The 17,962-nt window shown below is 62.4% G+C and overlaps 1 protein-coding gene across 3 annotated transcripts in view; it reads right to left on the bottom strand.

Moving 5' to 3' along the window:
* Window positions 1–17,962, bottom strand: part of LOC142312542 (mitochondrial Rho GTPase 1) — a 67,987-nt gene that overhangs the window by 21,172 nt on the left and 28,853 nt on the right. For all 3 annotated transcript variants that reach the window (XM_075351527.1, XM_075351526.1, XM_075351525.1), the window contains exons 6-18: window positions 13,004–13,056; window positions 12,814–12,922; window positions 11,707–11,808; window positions 11,503–11,601; window positions 8,999–9,107; window positions 8,701–8,821; window positions 7,547–7,631; window positions 7,286–7,431; window positions 3,336–3,436; window positions 3,100–3,230; window positions 2,434–2,517; window positions 2,222–2,341; window positions 1,865–2,067 (exon numbers count right to left, since the gene is read on the bottom strand). In XM_075351527.1, coding sequence (XP_075207642.1) covers window positions 1,865–2,067; window positions 2,222–2,341; window positions 2,434–2,517; window positions 3,100–3,230; window positions 3,336–3,436; window positions 7,286–7,431; window positions 7,547–7,631; window positions 8,701–8,821; window positions 8,999–9,107; window positions 11,503–11,601; window positions 11,707–11,808; window positions 12,814–12,922; window positions 13,004–13,056 — 1,463 coding nt within the window. The remainder of the gene's footprint in view (window positions 1–1,864; window positions 2,068–2,221; window positions 2,342–2,433; window positions 2,518–3,099; window positions 3,231–3,335; window positions 3,437–7,285; window positions 7,432–7,546; window positions 7,632–8,700; window positions 8,822–8,998; window positions 9,108–11,502; window positions 11,602–11,706; window positions 11,809–12,813; window positions 12,923–13,003; window positions 13,057–17,962) is intronic.

Raw genomic sequence — 17,962 nt, forward strand, 5'->3', positions numbered from 1 at the left:
GGCGCTGTATGAGGATATCTGCCAGTATCTCTCCTATAGAGGGTGCTGTATGAGGATATCTGCCCATATCTATCCTATAGAGGGTGCTGTATGAGGATATCTGCCCATGTCTCTCCTATAGAGGGCGCTGTATGAGGATATCTGCCCATATCTCTCCTATAGAGGGCGCTGTATGAGGATATCTGCCCATATCTCTCCTATAGAGGGCGCTGTATGAGGATATCTGCCCATATCTCTCCTATAGAGGGTGCTGTATGAGGATATCTGCCCATATCTCTCCTATAGAGGGCGCAGTATGAGGATATCTGCCCATATCTCTCCTAGAGGGCGCTGTATGAGGATATCTGCCCATATCTCTCCTATAGAGGGCGCTGTATGAGGATATCTGCCCATATCTCTCCTATAGAGGGCGCTGTATGAGGATATCTGCCCATATCTCTCCTATAGAGGGCGCTGTATGAGGATGTCTGCCCATATCTCTCCTATAGAGGGCGCTGTATGAGGATATCTGCCCATATCTCTCCTATAGAGGGCGCTGTATGAGGATATCTGCCCATATCTCTCCTATAGAGGGCGCTGTATGAGGATATCTGCCCATATCTCTCCTATAGAGGGCGCTGTATGAGGATGTCTCCCTGTATCCTCTATGTAGAGGGCAGTGTATGAGGATATCCCCAGTATAGATTAGTTATAGGCGCTGTATTTTGGGGACTATGGCAGCTGATGAGCGTATCTGGTTATAACACCACAGAGCAGTTTGGGGGTTTTCGGTTGCACCCTAATACCTGCAGAGCAGTATCAGTGGTGCCCGGACCGGCACTAGGTGAGGAGCAGGGGGCTACGAGCGGATACATGTAATACTAAGGGAACCTCTCACCCGCTTCTTCCAGAAGACACGGTGGTGCCCTGCCTCTGGCAGCTCCCGCCTCCTCACCAGGGCGTGGGGTCCCCTTCCCCCCAGGGCGTGGGTTCCCCTGCCCCCCGCAGCTCCCGCCTGCTCACCAGGGCGTGGGGTCCCCTGCCCCCCGCCTGCTCACTAGGGCATGGGGTCCCCTGCTCCCCGACTGCTCACCAGGGCGTGGGTCCCCTGCCCCTGGCAGCTCCCGCCTGCTCACCAGGGCGTGGGGTCGCCTCATATACAGGTACTCATGGGTCCCCTGTCCCCGGCAGCTCCAGCCTGTTTACCATGGGGTGGGGTCCCCTGCCCAATGCAGCTCCCGCCTGCTCACCAGGACCCCGCAACTCCCGCCTCCTCACTAGGGCGTGGGGTCGCCTCACATACAGGTACTCACGGGTCCCCTGCCCCGGCAGCTCCCACCTGCTCACCATGGTGTGGGGTTCCCTGCCCCGGCAGCTCCCACCTGCTCATCATGGTGTGGGGTTCTCTGCTCCGGCAGCTCCCGCCTGTGGTGTGGGGTCCCCTGCCCCCCGCAGCTCCCGCCTCCTCACCAGGGCGTGGGGTCGCCTCACATGCATGCGGGTACTCACGGGTCCCCTGCCCCCGGCAGCTCTCGCCAGTGGGGTCCCCTGCCCCCGGCAGCTCCCACCTGCTCACCATGGTGTGGCGTTCCCTGCCCCGGCAGCTCCCGCCTCCTCACCAGGGCGTGGGGTTCCCTGCCCTGGCAGCTCCCGCCTTCTCACCAGGGCGTGGGGTCGCCTCACATGCGGGTACTCACGGGTCCCCTGCTCCCGGCAGTTCTCGCCTGTGGGGTCCCCTGCCCCCCGCAGCTCCCACCTGCTCACCATGGTGTGGCATTCCCTGCCCCGGCAGCTCCCGCCTCCTCACCAGGGCGTGGGGTTCCCTGCCCTGGCAGCTCCCGCCTCCTCACCAGGGCGTGGGGTCGCCTCACATGCGGGTACTCACGGGTACATGGACATGGTGGTCATCTTGATGAAGATCTCCCGGCTGGGGCTGTCGGCCGTGTTACAGGTGAAGGCTTGCGGTGGAGGCATCTTGTGCTTTTTGCAGAATTCGGCTGGGGAGACGCTGCTCTCCTGCTTCACCTCATGGAGGTCAGACTTGGCTGCGACTATAAGGCAGGGGGTCCGGCTGTCCATGAAGTGTTGCTGTGGGGGACGGGAGAGGGGCGGGTTATCAAACCCAAGGGAAACCAGAAAAAACTGAAGCGCAGCCACACTGCCCTCAATGCACCAGGGGGTCTCCAGCAGCCGCCTCTTCAGCATCCCCTCCTTCACCCCCCACCCCCGGACCGCCACAAACCTTGAATATCCTGTTGCAGTACTCGAAGGACGCAGGGTTGGTGATGTCATAGACCAGGCAGACGACATCACAGGCCGTGTCGGCAGGAGACAAGGCCTCGCACTCGGTGATGTGGTGCAGCTGGAAGATAAAGGGTCTCACAGTGAGTGAGGCAAGTGCACGGGGCGTCCTGGGGTGAGAGGCGGCAGCGTCCCGGGGTCCACGGCACCTACCAGCAGATACTTCTCCTGCCCATACACGTACACTGTGTTTATTGCATAGTAGGACTTGTGCTCCTCGCGGATCCTCTTCTGCCGCTGTGGGAGGAGACACACGTTACACCTTGTACCAGTCTCTGACACTATTCCTCCCTTTGACGGCCCGGGACCCATGCCGAGGGCCCGGGACCCATGCCGAGGGCCCGGGACCCATGCCGAGGGCCCGGGACCCATGCCGAGGGCCCGGGACCCATGCCGAGGGCCCGGGACCCATGCCGAGGGCCCGGGACCCATGCCGAGGGCCCGGGACCCATGCCGAGGGCCCGGGACGCAGTGATGGCTCGGGACCCATGCCGAGGGCTCGGGGACGCCGGGAGGGCCTGGGATACATGTGAGGACTCGGGGACGCCGGGAGGGCCTGGGATACATGTGAGGGCTCGGGGACGCCGGGAGGGCCTTGGATACATGTGAGGGCTCGGGGACGCCGGGAGGGCCTTGGATACATGTGAGGGCTCGGGGACGCCAGGAGGGCCTGGGATACATGTGAGGGCTCGGGGACGCCGGGAGGGCCTTGGATACATGTGAGGGCTCGGGATGCCGTGAGGGCCTTGGATACATGTGAGGGCTCGGGATGCCGTGAGGGCCCGGGTTATTGTGAGGGTTCGGGATCCTGTGACTCACCAGCAGATTCCTCCCCAGATGAGCCTGCAGGATCCCGCTCTTCCCGCATCCTTTCAAGCCGATGACGTTGCACCTGAAGACGCTGCGCTGTGTCTGGCGCTTGTGAAGATCGATTTTCTTGTCTCTCGTCACTAGGAAAAAATAAAACGGCAAGACGTGAAAAGTGCTGCACTGCAGAGCATCTTATCCTCCGCTCTGCGTGTACACCACGCCTCGCTCGCTCCTCAGCGTCCTACCTGTGACTGCCGTGGCCTGAGACTCCTGTTCAGTCAGGATGGAGTAACCCAAATATCCCAGGTACTCCAGGCAGCGCTGCACGTCCAAGTATGTGGTCAACCTGGAGAAGACAGGACCATGTGAGCAGAGGGCGCGGGGAAGAGGAAAGACAGACAGAGAGGGCGCGGGGGAGAGGAAAGAGACAGAGAGGGCGCGGGGGAGAGGAAAGACAGACAGAGAGGGCGCGGGGAAGAGGAAAGACAGAGAGGGCGCGGGGGAGAGGAAAGACAGACAGAGAGGGCGCGGGGGAGAGGAAAGACAGACAGAGAGGGCGCGGGGGAGAGGAAAGAGACAGAGAGGGCGCGGGGGAGAGGAAAGACAGACAGAGAGGGCACGGGGGAGAGGAAAGACAGACAGAGAGGGCGCGGGGGAGAGGAAAGACAGACAGAGAGGGCGCGGGGGAGAGGAAAGACAGACAGAGAGGGCGCAGGGAAGAGAAAAGACAGACAGAGAGGGCGCGGGGGAGAGGAAAGACAGGGCGCGGGGGAGAGGAAAGACAGACAGAGAGGGCGCGGGGGAGAGGAAAGACAGACAGAGGGCGCGGGGGAGGGGAAAGACAGACAGAGAGGGCGCGGGGAAGAGGAAAGACAGAGGGCGCGGGGGAAAGGAAAGACAGACAGAGAGGGCGCGGGGGAGAGGAAAGACAGGGCGCGGGGGAGAGGAAAGACAGACAGAGGGCGCGGGGGAGAGGAAAGACAGAGGGCGCGGGGGAAAGGAAAGACAGAGAGGGCGCGGGGGAGAGGAAAGACAGACAGAGAGGGCGCGGGGAAGAGGAAAGACAGACAGAGAGGGCGCGGGGGAGAGGAAAGACAGACAGAGAGGGCGCGGGGGAGAGGAAAGACAGAGAGGGCGCGGGAAGAGGAAAGACAGAGGGCGCGGGGGAGAGGAAAGACAGACAGAGAGGGCGCGGGGGAGAGGAAAGACAGGGCACGGGGGAGAGGAAAGACAGACAGAGAGGGCGCGGGGGAGAGGAAAGACAGACAGAGGGCGCGGGGGAGGGGAAAGACAAAGAGGGCGCGGGGGAGAGGAAAGACAGAGGGCGCGGGGGAGAGGAAAGACAGAGAGGGCGCGGGGGAGAGGAAAGACAGAGAGGGCGCGGGGGAGAGGAAAGACAGAGAGGGCGCGGGGGAGAGGAAAGACAGACAGAGGGCGCGGGGGAGAGGAAAGACAGACAGAGAGGGCGCGGGGAAGAGGAAAGACAGACAGAGAGGGCGCGGGGAAGAGGAAAGACAGAGGGCGCGGGGGAGAGGAAAGAGACAGAGAGGGCGCGGGGGAGAGGAAAGACAGGGCGCGGGGGAGAGGAAAGACAGACAGAGGGCGCGGGGGAGAGGAAAGACAGAGGGCGCGGGGGAGAGGAAAGACAGACAGAGAGGGCGCGGGGGAGAGGAAAGACAGAGGGCGCGGAGGAGAGGAAAGACAGACAGAGAGGGCGCGGGGAAGAGGAAAGACAGAGGGCGCGGGGGAGAGGAAAGACAGACAGAGAGGGCGCGGGGAAGAGGAAAGACAGAGAGGGCGCGGGGGAGAGGAAAGACAGAGAGGGCGCGGGGGAGAGGAAAGACAGACAGAGAGGGCGCGGGGGAGAGGAAAGACAGACAGAGAGGGCGTGGGGGAGGGGAAAGACAGAGGGCGTGGGGGAGGGGAAAGACAGACAGAGAGGGCGCGGGGAAGAGGAAAGACAGAGGGCGCGGGGGAGGGGAAAGACAGAGAGAGGGCGCGGGGAAGAGGAAAGACAGACAGAGAGGGCGCGGGGAAAAGGAAAGACAGACAGAGAGGGCGCGGGGGAGAGGAAAGACAGGGCGCGGGGGAGAGGAAAGACCGACAGAGAGGGCGCGGAGGAGAGGAAAGACAGACAGAGAGGGCGCGGGGGAGAGGAAAGACAGACAGAGAGGGCGCGGGGGAGGGGAAAGACAGAGGGCGCGGGGGAGGGGAAAGACAGACAGAGAGGGCGCGGGGAAGAGGAAAGACAGAGAGGGCGCGGGGGAGGGGAAAGACAGAGGGCGCGGGGGAGGGGAAAGACAGACAGAGAGGGCGCGGGGAAGAGGAAAGACAGAGAGGGCGCGGGGGAGAGGAAAGACCGACAGAGAGGGCGCGGGGGAGAGGAAAGACCGACAGAGAGGGCGCGGGGGAGAGGAAAGACAGACAGAGAGGGCGCGGGGGAGAGGAAAGACAGACAGAGAGGGCGCGGGGGAGGGGAAAGACAGACAGAGAGGGCGCGGGGAAGAGGAAAGACAGAGAGGGCGCGGGGGAGAGGAAAGACAGGGCGCGGGGGAGAGGAAAGACCGACAGAGAGGGTGCGGGGGAGAGGAAAGACAGACCGAGAGGGTGCGGGGGAGAGGAAAGACAGACCGAGAGGGTGCGGGGGAGAGGAAAGACAGACCGAGAGGGTGCGGGGGAGAGGAAAGACAGAGAGGGCGCGGGGGAGAGGAAAGACAGAGAGGGCGCGGGGGAGAGGAAAGACAGAGAGGGCGCGGGGGAGAGGAAAGACAGAGAGGGCGCGGGGGCGAGGAAAGACAGGGCGCAAAGGGGGCGAGGAAAGACAGGGCGCAAAGGGGGAGAGGAAAGACAGGGCGCAAAGGGGGCGAGGAAAGACAGGGCGCAAAGGGGGAGAGGAAAGACAGGGCGCAAAGGGGGAGAGGAAAGACAGGGCGCAAAGGGGGAGAGGAAAGACAGGGCGCAAAGGGGGAGAGGAAAGACAGGGCGCAAAGGGGGAGAGGAAAGACAGGGCGCAAAGGGGGAGAGGAAAGACAGGGCGCAAAGGGGGAGAGGAAAGACAGGGCCGCAAAGGGGGAGAGGAAAGACAGGGCGCAAAGGGGGAGAGGAAAGACAGGGCGCAAAGGGGGAGAGGAAAGACAGGGCGCAAAGGGGGAGAGGAAAGACAGGGCGCAAAGGGGGAGAGGAAAGACAGGGCGCAAAGGGGGAGAGGAAAGACAGGGCGCAAAGGGGGAGAGGAAAGACAGGGCGCAAAGGGGGAGGGGAAAGACAGGGCGCAAAGGGGGAGAGGAAAGACAGGGCGCAAAGGGGGAGGGGAAAGACAGGGCGCGGGGGAGGGGAAAGACAGGGCGCGGGGGAGGGGAAAGACAGGGCGCGGGGGAGGGGAAAGACAGGGCGCGGGGGAGGGGAAAGACAGGGCGCGGGGGAGGGGAAAGACAGGGCGCGGGGGAGGGGAAAGACAGGGCGCGGGGGAGGGGAAAGACAGGGCGCGGGGGAGGGGAAAGACAGGGCGCGGGGGAGGGGAAAGACAGGGCGCGGGGGAGGGGAAAGACAGGGCGCGGGGGAGGGGAAAGACAGGGCGCGGGGGAGGGGAAAGACAGGGCGCGGGGGAGGGGAAAGACAGGGCGCGGGGGAGGGGAAAGACAGGGCGCGGGGGAGGGGAAAGACAGGGCGCGGGGGAGGGGAAAGACAGGGCGCGGGGGAGGGGAAAGACAGGGCGCGGGGGAGAGGAAAGACAGGGCGCGGGGGAGAGGAAAGACAGGGCGCGGGGGAGAGGAAAGACAGGGCGCGGGGGAGAGGAAAGACAGGGCGCGGGGGAGAGGAAAGACAGGGCGCGGGGAAGAGGAAAGACAGGGCGCGGGGGAGAGGAAAGACAGGGCACGGGGGAGAGGAAAGACAGGGCACGGGGGAGAGGAAAGACAGGGCACGGGGGAGAGGAAAGACGGCGCGGGGGAGAGGAAAGACAGGGCGCGGGGGAGAGGAAAGACAGGGCGCGGGGGAGAGGAAAGACAGGGCGCGGGGGAGAGGAAAGACAGGGCGCGGGGGAGAGGAAAGACAGGGCGCGGGGGAGAGGAAAGACAGGGCGCGGGGGAGAGGAAAGACAGGGCGCGGGGGAGAGGAAAGACAGGGCGCGGGGGAGGGGCGTACAGTTGTGCATATGGTGAGGTGCATGCGGGTTGTCCCGAGGAGCGGCACTCACGTCCACTGGGACAGGAAGCCCTGGTAGGTGATCCAGCCCCTGTCGTTGGTGCAGATCGTGTTGTTGACATCAGGACCCCAGGGCATGTACGGGAAGACCCTGAATAAATCCTTCAGCTCCTCTGGAGACAGCGCGCAGTCCCGGTCCTGAGAAGAGACCATTGTCAGCACATCACGTAGTCACAGCAGAGACACGTGGAGGCCGTGACCAGACGGGGGGGCTCGGGGCAGGGTGATAGCTGGGGCAGAGGGCGCCGCTCACCTGGTCGTGTTTGTCAAACATGCTCTGCAGGAAGAGGTAAGCGTGGTGGTTGAGCTCCGTGGTGCAGTCCACAGGGACCTTCAGCCTGAAAGAGTCACAGACGTCAGGAGGGAGGACGGCACCGCAACATGGACAAATACAACAGCCCCTTCCCCCGCTCCTCAGCCCGTCCCCCCAGTAACGCAGTCCATGCCCCCGCCTCACAGCCCGTCCCCCAATAACGTAGTCCTTCCCCCACCTCGCAGGCCATCCCCCCATTAACATAGTCCATCCCCCTGCGTCGCAGCCCGTCCTTCCAGTAAGGCAGCCAATCCCCCCCAGAAGTGCCGCCTGTCCCCTGCTCCTCAGCCCATTCTTTTTTCCCCTGCAACACAGCCCATCCCTCCTCGCAACGCAGCCACCTCGTCAACATAGCCCGTCTCCCCCACAAGGCGGCCCGTCTCCCCCACAAGGCGGCCCGTCTCCCCCACAAGGCGGCCCGTCTCCCCCACAAGGCGGCCCGTCTCCCCCACAAGGCGGCCCGTCTCCCCCACAAGGCGGCCCGTCTCCCCCACAAGGCGGCCCGTCTCCCCCACAAGGCGGCCCGTCTCCCCCACAAGGCGGCCCGTCTCCCCCACAAGGCGGCCCGTCTCCCCCACAAGGCGGCCCGTCTCCCCCACAAGGCGGCCCGTCTCCCCCACAAGGCGGCCCGTCTCCCCCACAAGGCGGCCCGTCTCCCCCACAAGGCGGCCCGTCTCCCCCACAAGGCGGCCCGTCTCCCCCACAAGGCGGCCCGTCTCCCCCACAAGGCGGCCCGTCTCCCCCACAAGGCGGCCCGTCTCCCCCACAAGGCGGCCCGTCTCCCCCACAAGGCGGCCCGTCTCCCCCACAAGGCGGCCCGTCTCCCCCACAAGGCGGCCCGTCTCCCCCACAAGGCGGCCCGTCTCCCCCACAAGGCGGCCCGTCTCCCCCACAAGGCGGCCCGTCTCCCCCACAAGGCGGCCCGTCTCCCCCACAAGGCGGCCCGTCTCCTCCCTTCCTCTGGCAACGCTGCTGGGTCCCTCCCCCCGCAACGTAGCCCTTCACAGCGCAAGCCCATCCACCCAGGAATACAGCTGGCCCCCCTCCGCAGCCCCTTCCATGCTGATCATATGGTAATGAGGGGGTGGAGTTACTGAGGGAAAAGATATTCAGGCGTCAGCTCCAGGTCATCGTCGTATCCGAATCTGCGCAGCACCGTCCACGTGGTCTCATGTCTCCCCCTCTGGATGAAGAGAGTGTGAAGGAACAGGAAGCCTGCGGGAGAGAGTATCCACTGCTCAGCTGTATCTAAGCCGTCACCTGAATCTCAGGTATCCACTGCTTAGCTGTATCTAAGCAGTCACCTGAATCTCAGGTATCCACTGCTTAGCTGTATCTAAGCAGTCACCTGAATCTCAGGTATCCACTGCTCAGCCCCTGGTATCTCCTCACCTTTTAGCGTCAGCCCATTTCCGGAGACACCATCATGGACGTTCTTTCGCACCACGTTCTTTACGTCCTCCAGAGCTTGTGGAGCGAGCGGGATGTGGAAGCACGTCCTCTGTAAGACACAGGGAGAAGAGGCAGATGGATCAGCAGCCGGGGGAGGGGGCCAGCGCATCAGCAGCCGGGGGAGAGAGCCGGCGCATCAACAGCCGGGGAAGAGAGCCAGCGCATCAACAGCCAGGGAAGAGAGCCGGCGCATCAACAGCCGGGGAAGAGAGCCAGCGCATCAGCAGCCGGGGGAAGAGAGCCAGCGCATCAGCAGCCGGGGAAGAGAGCCAGCGCATCAGCAGCCGGGGAAGAGAGCCAGCGCATCAACAGCCGGGGAAGAGAGCCAGCGCATCAACAGCCGGGGAAGAGAGCCAGCGCATCAGCAGCCGGGGAAGAGAGCCGGCGCATCAACAGCCGGGGAAGAGAGCCGGCGCATCAACAGCCGGGGAAGAGAGCCGGCGCATCAACAGCCGGGGAAGAGAGCCAGCGCATCAGCAGCCGGGGAAGAGAGCCAGCGCATCAACAGCCGGGGAAGAGAGCCAGCGCATCAACAGCCGGGGAAGAGAGCCAGCGCATCAGCAGCCGGGGAAGAGAGCCAGCGCATCAGCAGCCGGGGAAGAGAGCCAGCGCATCAGCAGCCGGGGAAGAGAGCCAGCGCATCAGCAGCCGGGGAAGAGAGCCAGCGCATCAGCAGCCGGGGAAGAGAGCCAGCGCATCAGCAGCCGGGGAAGAGAGCCAGTGCATCAGCAGCCGGGGAAGAGAGCCAGCGCATCAACAGCCGGGGAAGAGAGCCGGCGCATCAACAGCCGGGGAAGAGAGCCGGCGCATCAACAGCCGGGGAAGAGAGCCAGCGCATCAGCAGCCGGGGAAGAGAGCCAGCGCATCAGCAGCCGGGGAAGAGAGCCAGTGCATCAGCAGCCGGGGAAGAGAGCCAGTGCATCAGCAGCCGGGGAAGAGAGCCAGCGCATCAACAGCCGGGGGAAGGGAGCCAGCGCATCAACAGCCGGGGAAGAGAGCCAGCACATCAGCAGCCGGGGAAGAGAGCCAGCGCATCAACAGCCGGGGGAAGAGAGCCGGCGCATCAACAGCCGGGGGAAGGGAGCCAGCGCATCAACAGCCGGGGAAGAGAGCCAGCACATCAGCAGCCGGGGAAGAGAGCCAGCGCATCAACAGCCGGGGGAAGAGAGCCAGCGCATCAACAGCCGGGGGAAGGGAGCCAGCGCATCAACAGCCGGGGAAGAGAGCAAGCGCATCAACAGCCGGGGAAGAGAGCCAGCGCATCAGCAGCCGGGGGAAGGGAGCCAGCGCATCAGCAGCCGGGGGAAGGGAGCCAGCGCATCAGCAGCCGGGGAAGAGAGCCAGCGCATCAGCAGCCGGGGAAGAGAGCCAGCGCATCAGCAGCCGGGGGAAGGGAGCCAGCGCATCAACAGCCGGGGGAAGGGAGCCAGCGCATCAGCAGCCGGGGGAAGGGAGCCAGCGCATCAGCAGCCGGGGAAGAGAGCCAGCGCATCAACAGCCAGGGAAGAGAGCCAGCGCATCAGCAGCCGGGGAAGAGAGCCAGCGCATCAGCAGCCGGGGAAGAGAGCAAGCGCATCCCAATCGGATCGACAGCTGGGGAGGTGCGCCGTGTTTCAGAGGGGCTCACAGATCAGTTGTGAGAAACTGAAAAATTGTGCACCACGCCTTCGCATATTGACCTCAGTCCTGCCCACTGATCTCATGCCCCACCCCCACAATGAGCTCTAGTCCCCCCACCTCGGCACACTGACCTCAGTCCTGCCCAACCATCTCTCGCTCCACCCCCTCACACTAATCTCTCGTCGTACCCTCGCACTGCGCCCCCTCACCCTGCACCGCACACTCACCTCTTTCCCCTCCTCTGCACACTAACCATTAGCTGTACCCCCGCACCCTGCTCTTACACCCTGTCCCTGCTCTGCACACTGTCCCCGCTCTGCACCCTGCTATAGCACCCTGCTCTTGCAACCTGTCCTTGCTCCGCACCCTGCTCTTACACCCTGTCCCTGCTCTGCACACTGTCCCCGCTCTGCACCCTGCTCTTGCAACCTGTCCTTGCTCCGCACCCTGCTCTTACACCCTGTCCCCGCTCTGCACCCTGCTCTAGCTCCCTGCTCTTGCAACCTGTCCTTGCTCCGCACCCTGCTCTTACACCCTGTCCCCGCTCTGCACCCTGCTCTAGCTCCCTGCTCTTGCAACCTGTCCTTGCTCTGCACCCTGCTCTTACACCCTGTCCCCGCTCTGCACCCTGCTCTAGCACCCTGCTCTTGCAACCTGTCCTTGCTCCGCACCCTGCTCTTACACCCTGTCCCCGCTCTGCACCCTGCTCTAGCACCCTGCTCTTGCAACCTGTCCTTGCTCCGCACCCTGCTCTTGCACCCTGTCCCCGCTCTGCATCCTGCTCTTGCACACTGTCCTTGCTCCGCACACATCAGACACGTTACCTGGAAGAAGTTGAGCTCGCCGTCGTTCAGGATCCCGTCATTGTCCAGGTCAGAGATCTTGAAGATGCGAGTGAGGGCCTTCACACAGGCCGGCTTCAGCTGGGGGTGCAATGGCTGCAGTCAGGAGGGCGACACAGCAACACCAATGTAAAGCGACACACGCCCTCCCCCATCTATGCCCCCCTCCTGATGTTACAATTGTACCTCCTTGTCCTCGGGGCAGTACAGGGGGCCGGTGGGGTGCAGCACGGCTTTCTGCGCATAGTAAAATAACTCTGAGATATTCTTCAGGTTTTTAGCTGAACACTGGGAAAGATACAAAGCAATTACTCCCATCAGGCCTGCTGAGTATAGGGGCCACTGCAAGACCCCCAAACTCCTCAGAACAAGGAGACTGTTCCAGTGTGCACTATAGGCAGGAGACCAGATGTGGGCGGGCGGCAACCTGGGAAGACCGGGCGGGCGGCAACCTGGGAAGACCGGGCGGGCGGCAACCTGGGAAGACCGGGCGGGCGGCAACCTGGGAAGACCGGGCGGGCGGCAACCTGGGAAGACCGGGCGGGCGGCAACCTGGGAAGACCGGGCGGGCGGCAACCTGGGAAGACCGGGCGGGCGGCAACCTGGGAAGACCGGGCGGGCGGCAACCTGGGAAGACCGGGCGGGCGGCAACCTGGGAAGACCGGGCGGGCGGCAACCTGGGAAGACCGGGCGGGCGGCAACCTGGGAAGACCGGGCGGGCGGCAACCTGGGAAGACCGGGCGGGCGGCAACCTGGGAAGACCGGGCGGGCGGCAACCTGGGAAGACCGGGCGGGCGGCAACCTGGGAAGACCGGGCGGGCGGCAACCTGGGAAGACCGGGCGGGCGGCAACCTGGGAAGACCGGGCGGGCGGCAACCTGGGAAGACCGGGCGGGCGGCAACCTGGGAAGACCGGGCGGGCGGCAACCTGGGAAGACCGGGCGGGCGGCAACCTGGGAAGACCGGGCGGGCGGCAACCTGGGAAGACCGGGCGGGCGGCAACCTGGGAAGACCGGGCGGGCGGCAACCTGGGAAGACCGGGCGGGCGAGAACCTGGGAAGACCGGGCGGGCGAGAACCTGGGAAGACCGGGCGGGAGAGAACCTGGGAAGACCGGGCGGGAGAGAACCTGGGAAGACCGGGCGGGAGAGAACCTGGGAAGACCGGGCGAGTGGGAACCTGGGAGACCGGGCGGGAGGGAACCTGGGAGACCGGGTGGGAGGGAACGTGTAGCACCCATGCCCACTATTTTAATAATCCCCTAATTCAGTGTATTGCTCCCACCACCATCTTACCTCCACACAGGTCTCTATCTCAGAGTACTGGTTCATTATTGGGAGGACGGTCTCCATGCTGCTATAATCCAGCAGGTCTGACTTGTTCCCCACCAGAATGAGAGGGATCCTATCACAGGAGGCACAAGGTATTACTGCAGAGAAGGAACCCCATATATCCACACTGGCTTACAGAGCCCCCCCGCATCACCTGCTGTCCTTGTCCATCCGCTCATTAATCAGAGGAATCCAATGGTTGGTGACCTACAGCCGAAAACAAAGCAGACAAGTCTATAACGATGGAGGAGACAGAAGTAAGGGGAAGGAGCCAAGATCAAGATGACTGGTCAGAGGAGCAAGTGGAGGAAGAGATGGGGTAGAAATGGTTCCCATCAGATGTTTTTCAGTTGTTCTCCAATGCCGGTTGTAGGAAACATCTGTGGGAAAGATCCTGGAAACCTGGTCTACAGCGCCCCCCTGTGGCCAGACGCACAAGGTAACTGATTGAATTGCATACCTGTTTGTAAACCATGCTTTATCTGTAACTGTACTCTGACATATGTATATTCTGTAGATTCCCTATTGTATATATTGTAGTTCTAGTGTGCTTTAGGTGATTAAATTATATAATTAATCTTGGGCTGTTCTGTTATCTCGATCTTGGATCCCACGTCTGTGTGTTCGGCTGATAGTTACCGTGAAGCGGTTGGTGGCAGCGAGTTGTGCCAAGGATTATTGTGGGGAGGCCAGTGAGATTCGGGGAGGTTTTATATATTCCGCCCGCGGAGGTCGGGGGAATATATACCCTACTCTCACCGGGGACCCTTCAATAATCGGCATAAGTAGTATAGCGGCCTCCTTGCTTATTGTCGGGCAATTCCATAATTGGCCTGACTATAAGAGGGGCGCTAGAGAGAGCGCATCACGTGCTCTGTCTGTCGGTCGGGAGGTATAAAGGAGGGGTGACCCCCCACTTGTTACCCCCCGATTGTGACGTACTGGTAGCCAGCGCGGGGGATTTCTGAGTGACCCCCCCGGTGGTTCGTGACATATTGGTGGCATAGCGGTGGGATCGAGATAATAGTGTGTGCGAGTGTGAGACCCATACTCCCAGACACTAAAGACTGCCTGCAGCAGCTGTGCCTGCTGGGGTCTTCAGACCAGCTCAACACTAGAGTGTCAGAGTGCAGGTACTGTAAGGTGTGTGGGTGCATCAGGTGTCAGTTCTGTGTCAGTGACCAAAGTCTGCAACAATGGCTGAGAGCACCAGGAGCAAAGCCAAAGGAATGGCTCAGGCCAGAGACGATGAGGAGGTTGTCCACGAGTCCTCCAGGAGCCCGACGCCAGAGAACAGCTCTGCAGAGGACATCGCACAACCTGCCACTGCTGGACAAAATGAGGAGGAGCTCGCCCAAGGGTCCTCAACGAGCCAGATGCCAGTCCTCCGCTCTGAAATGGACAGTAAATCACCTGGCTCTGCAGCGTGCCGCAGATCACCACTTGCCAATCCCTCCGGCCTGAGAGGTGCAGAGGCCCTCCTTCAAGCTGCCTTGGCCAGGCTTATGGCTGGAGACCGGGATACCTACGAGATACTCATGGCCGAGCGTGAGCGGCAAGCAGCGCGTGACGCTGAGGCTGCGGAGCGGCAAGCAGCGCGTGAGGCTGCGGAGCGGCAGGCAGCGCGTGAGGAGCGAGAGCGAGAGCGACAGGCAGACCGTGACCACCAGCTGCATCTAGCCAAGCTCCAGTCCTCATCAGCCACACGTGACCTTCAAGACACCAAACTTCCAAAGGTCCGTGTTGAGGACTTCCCAGTGCTGGAGAAGGATGGAGACTTGGACTCTTTCCTGACTGCTTTTGAACGGACTTGCCTGCAGCACCATCTGGACAAGGACCAGTGGGCCAAATACCTGACCCCCCGTTTAAGGGGTAAGGCCCTGGAAATCCTTGGGGACTTGCCTACTGAGGCAGATCAGGGCTACGACACCATCAAGCGGGCCCTGATCCAACAGTACAACCTCACTCCGGAGTCCTACCGCAAGAAGTTCCGGACCCTGCAGAAGGGACCAAAGGACTCCTGGGCTGACCACCGGCGGGCACTTGCCCGAGCTGCCGACCACTGGACCCAAGGCCTGCAGCTTACCACCGGACCAGAGATCCTAGACTTGGTCATCACAGAGCAACTCTTGTGGAACTGCCCTGAGGATCTCCGCCAGTTCATCCGAGACCAGAAGCCAAAGGGGTCCACGGCTACAGCTGCCCTGGCCGATGACTACACCAACAATCGGGCTCCTGAGGCCAGGAGAGCAGCCACCAGCAGCACCTGGAGAGGGGGTAAGATGAATTCTGCGACTGCCCCACCTGCCCCTAGACTGCAGGGGGTGTACCCCTCAACTCCCCTCTCCAGGCCCGTGGCAGAACCAAGACGGTGCCATCAGTGCAACCTACCTGGACACTTCAAGGCCATGTGCCCTCAGCGTCCCAAGGCCCCGGCTCCGTCCCCGTCCCAAGGGCCGCCCAAGGTGTATTGTGTGGGTGGGGGTGGTGGTAGGTCCCTGGACAGCTTCCAACCTGTCACCGTCGGCCGGTCTGTGACCATAGGACTGCGAGACAGCGCCTCGGAGGTGACTCTGGTGCGGCCTGAGATGGTGTCCCCCCAAGACTTGATACCTGGAAAAACCCTCGCTGTCTCCGGGATTGGAGGCATTGACCCGGCGCTGCCTGTTGCTGGCATTTATGTGGACTGGGGCGCAGGGCGAGGGGTGAGAGAGGTGGGGGTAACTGATCGGATCCCCGCAAACGTGCTACTTGGGACAGATTTGGGGCAGATAACCTCCCAGTTTGGGCCCCCCCCAAGGGCTGAACCTTCAGCCAGTACTGACATGCCTCCGGACAGTGTTAATGTGTTCTCTATGAATGATGTAAGGGAGGAGGGAGTGAACTCTGATATTTCTGCTTGCATAGACACCATAGACACACACACAGCGGCAGCTGTGACAGGGGAGGGGGTCAGAGAAAGGTGTGACAATGCCTCTACAAGTGATCAGCCAGTGAGCTGGGATCTGTTGCCCTCTGCAGGGATAAGCAGAGAGCAGGGTGCTGCAGGGGGAGGACCAGTGTGTGGGGTGGGGGCTACCACAGCAAATGTGGGGTCCCCAGAGATTTCACAGCGGGGTTCTGTTGCTGCAGGAGGGGAACAGGCAGGTGAGATTGTGGCCGGTCCAGGAGCGGAAGTGCTCCCAGGTAAGATCTCGGTACATGGTTCCCCCACAACCGGGGTGTCAGGAAGCCAGGTAGGTCTGCCTGAACCGACGACTTGGTCAGGAACGGAGGAGGAGCAGGCACGACCCACGGTCGCAGCGGCTGTGGCCGCTGTCACCCGCAGTGGGAGTGCTGGAAGCCAAGGGGCCTCCCGGAGGTCCGATGGCTGCCACTTGGTCAGAAGGGGAAGAGCTGAGTCAGGTGGAGGCCAGGACACAGGTCCCGGGGTACTGACCGAAGATGTGACAGTCTCGTCGATTCTGGCCACATCTAGTCAGGGGTTTCAGGCAGCGTTAGAAGCTGACGACAGCCTGAAAGCTCTTAAGGAGCAGGCGGCACAGCCTCCCTCGGACTCGGACCCGGAGCGAGTGGTCTGGGACCAAGGACGGCTGTACCGGGTCACGGTCCAGCAGGGTTCACCGGAGGCGTGGCCCAGGGACCGACAGTTGGTGGTACCCTATCCGTTCCGGACGGAGTTGTTGCGGATCGCACATGAGATTCCGATGGCCGGACACCTAGGGATCGCTAAGACCAAGGCCAGGTTAAACCAGCATTTCTACTGGCCAAAAATGGGGGCCGATGTGGCTGCCTACTGCCGTTCGTGTGAAACCTGTCAGAGAGTGGGGAAGGCGGGGCCACACCCCAAAGCCCCACTGGTATCTCTGCCCATCATCGATGAGCCTTTCAGGAGGGTGGCTGTGGATCTGGTCGGCCCGCTGGCCATCCCCAGCAGCTCCGGGAAACGCTTCATACTGACGGTAGTGGACTATGCCACCCGGTACCCAGAAGCAGTGGCCTTGTCGTCCATTCGGGCTGACAAGGTGGCCACCGCATTGCTGGAGATTTTCTCCCGAGTGGGTTTTCCCCAGGAAATGCTCACTGACCGGGGGACCCAATTCATGTCCCAGCTGATGGAGGCCCTCTGTAAGCAAGTCCAGGTGCGACATCTGGTGGCCAGCCCGTACCATCCACAGACTAATGGCCTGTGCGAGCGGTTCAATGGCACCTTAAAGCAGATGCTTAAGATGTTGGTTGACTCCCACGGGCGTGACTGGGAGCGGTATCTCCCACACCTGTTATTTGCTTACCGGGAGGTTCCACAGGCCTCAACGGGATTCTCACCGTTTGAGCTCCTGTACGGGCGACGTGTGCGGGGCCCCCTGGCTCTGGTGAAAGAGGCTTGGGAAGGGGATTTGGCCACCCCTGGAGTGTCGGTTATCGAGTATGTCATGCGCTTCCGGGACAAAATGCAGGCCTTGACGCAACTGGTACACGACAATATGGCTCAAGCCCAGGCCGATCAGAAGCGTTGGTACGACCAGAACGCTTGTGAGAGGACCTACCAAGTGGGTCAAAAGGTGTGGGTACTGGTCCCCGTACCACAGGACAAGCTTCAGGCAGCCTGGGAAGGCCCATACCTCGTGTACCAGCAGCTCAACCCTGTGACGTACCTGGTCACCCTGGACCCTGCCCGTGGAAGGCGGAAGCCCTTCCATGTGAACATGATGAAGGCACATCATGAGCGGGAGGCATGTGCGCTCCCCGTGTGCAACCTGCCCGAGGAGGGAGAAGCGGAAACCCTCTTGGATATGCTAGCCCAGGTTAGGGCAGGCGGATCCATTGAGGATGTGGAGGTTGGCCACCAGCTCTTGGAGGACCAACGGTCCCAGCTGTGGGCCACCCTACACCCCTTCCGGGGGTTGTTTACCAACCAGCCCGGAAGGACTGACTTGGCTGTCCATCACGTGGACACTGGGGATCATACCCCGATCCGGCGTTCAGCATATCGGGTCTCCCTGGAGGTGCAGCAACACATGCGCCAGGAGATTGACGAGATGCTGAAGCTGGGGGTGATCCAGGCATCCAACAGCGCTTGGGCCTCGCCTGTAGTCCTCGTCCCTAAGAAGGA

The sequence above is a fragment of the Anomaloglossus baeobatrachus genome, chromosome 5, assembly GCF_048569485.1.
Source record: "Anomaloglossus baeobatrachus isolate aAnoBae1 chromosome 5, aAnoBae1.hap1, whole genome shotgun sequence".
Taxonomy (NCBI): Eukaryota; Metazoa; Chordata; class Amphibia; order Anura; family Aromobatidae; genus Anomaloglossus; species Anomaloglossus baeobatrachus.